At 39.1% G+C, this 5,851-nt stretch overlaps 1 protein-coding gene across 1 annotated transcript; it reads left to right on the forward strand.

Annotated features, from left to right (window-relative positions):
* Positions 1-1,163: 1,163 nt before the first annotated feature.
* LOC148849737 (putative protein phosphatase 2C 27) lies at positions 1,164-5,396 on the forward strand. The gene is made up of 4 exons (XM_088944065.1): positions 1,164-2,110; positions 2,267-2,461; positions 2,825-3,030; positions 4,634-5,396. Exons 1-4 carry the CDS (start codon positions 1,913-1,915, stop codon positions 5,190-5,192), a joined length of 1,158 nt encoding a protein of 385 aa, XP_088800191.1. The 5' UTR covers positions 1,164-1,912; the 3' UTR covers positions 5,193-5,396.
* The last annotated feature ends 455 nt before the right edge of the window (positions 5,397-5,851 follow it).

Here is a 5,851-nt window from a genome sequence, read left to right on the forward strand (position 1 = left end):
ACAAATAAAGTAAGTTTACATTCAATTGGACTTTTGATAAAAAAAGTCATATGCTTTATTGGAATTCATGTTTGTACCCACTACATTTAAAAGTCTTTTTGGTAAGAAGATAAATTTATCGTGCAAAATTAATCCAACTTTACAATTTATATCGATATTTTACATTCTAGATGTTTACATTCACATTTATTTGCATGGTTTCCAAATACAACTTAAAATTTTCTAATTTTTATCAAGTATGGTTTACTCTGCTCTGAGCTCCTTATAACACCAAAAGCCATTGCATGAAAGCCCTCCCAAACGGCACTGAATTTGAGTTGAGATGCAAAGGGCAGGATTTTCCTTAGGCTTTCTACCAACCCTAACCAAAATACTTCTCCACCCAATTATTGTATTAATTAATTAAAAAATGAAAACATGAACCACGTTTAAAAAAAATACCCCAACAACTGTTGAGGTTAGATTTGAAATGTCTGGACTGGTAGAAAAGTGCCACATATAGTAACAAACCACCACAACCACCACGTTTTAAAGGCCTACCTATATGATCGGTGACTGGACTTAATGAGTTATGATCCAATAATAATCACTTTTTTTGTTGTCAAACCAAACACAACCCTTATTTCATTAATGAAATTATGAGAAATCATCCGTGGCTTCTATATCCCACCCCACGTCATCTATTTCGCTATTTCATATAGTTTCAGGGGCTTTTCAGTCAATAAAGTACCATTACAAGTTCACGACTCCGGACACGGTCGTCATTATCGTTAAGATTGAAGGCCACGTCATCTCACCCATCAGCTTTCGTGAGGCGGAAAACAGATGAAATTCCACAAAATTATTGTTGCCCAATTGTTGCTTGACAAGCGTCTCCTCGAGAATCCGATGTCCAACGTCGTTAACAGCCGTTAACTACCCTCTTATTTCTTGCACTGCTATCTGCCGTCCATTTTCCACTTCAGAGATCTGATGGTTGGGACAAGCCAGCCGCATTGATCCTTGAACTAACAAAAGGCCATCCGGTCAACTAGAGGAGCCTCCATTCATGAATTGACACGTGTCTGTAGATAATCATTCCTATGACAGCTACCATAGCCAACCGGAGAACCTGGGATCCCCGGTTGCCAACCATATAAAAAAAAGTCACCTTTTTTCTCTCTAATCCTCCATTTTCTTCCGGAAAGCGCTCTCTCTCTCTCTCTCTCTCGCTTTTCGTGAATCTATACAGAGATCTTTTAGGGTTTCTTCTGCTCCTGACAAGAAAAGAAGGTCAAGTATGTATAATTTCTGTCGCTAATCTGTGGAAAATTGAATTATCTAAGCTTTCGTTTTCTGTAATTTTAGAAGATTTGGGGTTTGTTTTCTGTGGTTTTGGAGGGACGACTGATCGATTATTCGGGTCTATTTGGTTACCCGGAATTTGTATATGTTTCCTTTTTGGATTCTGTAATTTGGATCCGTGAATTTCCCTTTCGTAGGAATTTTGACCATTTAATTGCGAGGTCGGTGAATTTTTCGAATTGTGATCTGAATTTAAACTTCTTTTTGGTCTTAATATCTATTGGAGAGCGTCTGTCGGGTAGAATTGAAAGATATAGTGTTTGTGAAATACGATTTATGTTTATTCCGGATTTAATGAGTTTAGGGACTTGGAACAACTTGCAAGGTGCTTCTATGATTAGCTTGGTAGGAAATTGAAGGACCAAGTGAGTCAAGGAATTTCAAGATTAAGATTAAAAAGATTTGGGTGGGCTCTCAGAGTCGTTTAATCTTCTTCACTTAAATTGTGGTGGAATCAGGTGTTTGAGGGTATTTACTTAAGAGCCAGTGGGACTAAAGAGTTCAGCAGGAAAAGTATTTGTGTTTGGGCATTGTTTCAGGGAAGTGAATTTATGTTTAGGAAGGGAGCATGGCTGCTGCGACTAATTTATCGCCTCCATTTGCCGTATTAGAAGGTGGGTATGGTAAGGACAATGCATCTTCCGTGGAAGATGAAAATTCCGAGGCATTGGAAAGCCTGAAACAGATGAAGATCGGGAAACCTCCACGTCATCTATCTGTTATGCGACATTGTGTGAGCTCTGCCCGATTGGCAGCTCAGGCTGAAGTAAGTTATCAGGAAACATTTTATTTTCTGTGACTTTGGTATTTTATTACATATTTCATTTTATGGTTGCCATCCATCATTCCTTTCAAATGTTTTATATGCTTTTATCACCAATAATGGAATGTGTAAATAACTCTCCTCTTAACCTCTGTCCAGGAATTGGAATTTGAGACGTTTGGCATAAAATCGCCCTCGACTGGAAAATCTGGCTTTTTACCTGTCTTCCGTTCAGGAAGCTGTTCCGAGATTGGACCAAAACAGTATATGGAGGATGAGCACATCTGTATAGACAATCTTCTTGAACATCTTGATGCGAACGTGGATTTCCCTTCTCCAGGAGCTTTTTATGGGGTATGTAAAATTTGGCTTAAGGGTCACTTAAGCTTCAATAATGCTTCTCCTCGTTTGCTAATTTTCTTGTTATTCAATTGAAACATGTTCGTTTCTTTTATGTTTCTAATGGTTACAAGGGTCCTCTGACTCCGAGACCACTTGATCATTTTGACATAGCTTTATCGTTGTCAGAAGATGGCTGTCTTGATGGTTGAGAACTCTCTAACCATTTCATCTTTTGGCCATGGCCAACCAAAGAGATGTCTAATCCGTACTAGTGGGGACCTTGTGGGCTTATATATAATATTCAGATATGGTACCATGACCATTAGTTCTTTTTCTGTTTTTCGTGATCTGCGGTTTCATTTTTTATGTGAACAGGTATTTGATGGGCATGGTGGTTTGGATGCGGCATCATTTGTCAGAAAGAACATTCTCAAGTTTATAGTTGAGGACTCCCATTTTCCTGATTGTGTAGATAAAGCTCTTAGAAGTGCATATTTGAGAGCTGACCATGCATTTGCTGATGCTCATTCTCTAGACAGAACCTCTGGCACCACAGCTCTGACTACTCTTATTTTTGGAAGGTTAGGACAAGGATTATTTTTCCTTTTGAAAGATATTTATTTCTCCTTTTTCTTTGTCATTTCATCTCTAGCAAAACCTTAGCTTTTGTGGTCATTGATTCTCTTAAAATTGTTTAGAAATAGTTCTTTAAATTGTATGTTTTTGTGCAATGCCATGTGCAGTCCAGATTTCCTACCCACAAGAACCGTACCCTCACTGACCCACAGGACACTGCACATCGGCTTTGGTGTCCTGTGGGTAGGTGCGGGTGGGAGAGCCAAACACTGCTATGTGGGGGATGTTGACTGTTGTGCTTGTTTTAAATTTTAATGGAGCATCTATGTGGTAATTTAGGCCATGGATTAATATAGGTAAAACTGGGCTTTTGGTGGAATCAATTAGTAACAAAAAAGCTATGAATCTGGGTATCCATACAAGGGTGTGTTGGATACCACAAATTTTTGTGTAAATTTTATATCTCACCCTTTCCAGCAATGCCTTCGCTACATATTGGTAACATAGATAAAAAGAACTTTTTATTTTTCTCAATAAGATTTGCATCTATCCGTCCACATTTCTGTTATGTGGCCATCCTGTATATCTATGTTCCTGGTGTTGGACTTCCCACCTTCAACATGGCATACAAGGGTTGCTTTTTTCTGTTTACCCTAGCAGTGATTGGCGACATTCTAACTAACATCATTGGCATCGGTGGATTATGAGAAGTTATCCTCATTAGCACTGCTGTTCATGTGACACCTATTTTGCGTACTTGACCCACAGTTTTATGGATCAGCTAGAATCTATGATACCCACACACGGATACCAACATGGACATGGATATGAAAAATAAGAACTCAGAGACAGATATAAGTACATGTGTCCTATATGATATATCATGCTATATCTGGTTTTCGAAACCAAGTTTGTTTCTCATGACTACCAAATTTAACCAACCTAACAGATAACATATTCTTTGTAATACTCATCATCATAATCATATAAGCCTTGTCCCTACTACATGGGATTGACCTACATTATTCCTACTTTGATCTACATTCTGTTTAGTGCCATTTCCATTGTTAAATTATGAACACTTTTGTTTCTCATGACTACCAAATTTAGCCAACCTAACAGATAACAGATTCTTTGTAGTACTCATCATCATAATCATCTAAGCCTTGTCCCTACTACATGGGATTGACCTACATTAATCCTACTTTGATCTACATTCTGTTTAGTGCCATTTCCATTGTTAAATTATGAACACTTGAATCATTTCTTACTACTTCAACCCATGTCCCCTTTTGGTGTGCGTTTAGCCCTTCTAGTCCCTTAAACTTGCAACCGATTGTTTCTTATAGGTGTTGTAGGTAGTCTTCTATGCACAATCTCTCTCTCTCTCTCTCTCTCTCTCTCTCTCTATATATATATATATATATATATATTCTCATTTATATCAAAATTCATTGAAAACCTCACAGCTCAAGTGTTGATTGTATTTCTTTATTTTCCCTGTTCTCCCTTTCTCATAATTGGTTTCATTTCCTTGTACGGTTTTGGTGGAAGTATGAAATCATTTTTTTTCTTATTTGAAAGTATGATACTTCTCCTGAGATGCAGGACCATGCTAATAGCCAATGCTGGGGATTGCCGAGCTGTGTTGGGAAAACGAGGTAGAGCAATTGAGCTGTCCAGAGACCACAAACCCAACTGCACCTCTGAAAGATTAAGAATTGAGAAACTGGGAGGCATCATTTATGACGGCTACCTTAATGGCCAGTTGTCAGTCGCACGGGCCCTTGGAGATTGGCACATGAAGGGCCCAAAAGGCTCTGCTTGCCCGTTAAGTGCAGAGCCAGAGTTGAGAGAGACAATCCTGACTGAGGAAGATGAGTTCTTGATCATAGGCTGTGATGGTCTGTGGGATGTAATGAGCAGCCAGTGTGCAGTGACAATCGTAAGGAAAGAGCTGATGATCCACAATGATCCCGAAAGATGCTCGAGGGAACTGGTGAGAGAGGCACTCAAGCGCAACACATGTGATAATCTGACTGTTGTTGTAGTCTGTTTCTCCCCTGACCCACCTCCTCGGCTAGAGATCTCCAAATCCCGCGTTCGGAGAAGTATATCAGCAGAAGGGCTGAACTTTTTGAAGGGAGTGCTGGATAGCAATGTATGATGTCTGGCGGCCTGTATAAAAGAATTCGTGGGTTTACATGATTGGAGATTTTTGCTGAGCTGCGTCCATTGGTCATAGCCAACATTCAGCCTTGTTCAGGGAGCAATAACAAAAAAAAAAAAAAAAAACAAAATGTATTGAGTGAACAAATCCTGTACATTTGAGAATTGATTTGAGATTACATTATTTTGTATTGATTGAAAACCTCTCTCAAATAATTAAATTGTCCAGTGCGTGCGCTGTGCTGAGCATATCAGCGGACGGTACTCGGAAGATGACCGGCTGGAATGTCCTCCCAAAAATTGCTTCAGACCCAAGCAGCAGCAGTTACACGAGGGTTTGAAGAATACATTTTTTGTTTTTAATGTTTTATTGACCTTGAGTTTGTTGGGTAATACATTTGACGCTCTCAAGCCTGTTTTGTTTTTCCAACGGCCCAGCTCCTCAGAGTTCAAACTCGACACTTGAACCATATAACAAGGGCTGTAAATGGATCACGTTGATCTAACGATCTGGTATCATTCAATTGACATATGGAGTATTGGAACATAGGCCTAGGTGTGTTATACTAGGAGCCAAATGAACTCAAAGAGTTGCCATTTTCTACGTGCTTTTAGAAATCTAAATCAAAGTACACATTGGGTGCAGGGTGCCCATTA

Source organism: Nelumbo lutea, chromosome 5 (genome assembly GCF_056320005.1).
Source record: "Nelumbo lutea isolate HS-2025 chromosome 5, American lotus-T2T, whole genome shotgun sequence".
Lineage (NCBI taxonomy): Eukaryota > Viridiplantae > Streptophyta > Magnoliopsida > Proteales > Nelumbonaceae > Nelumbo > Nelumbo lutea.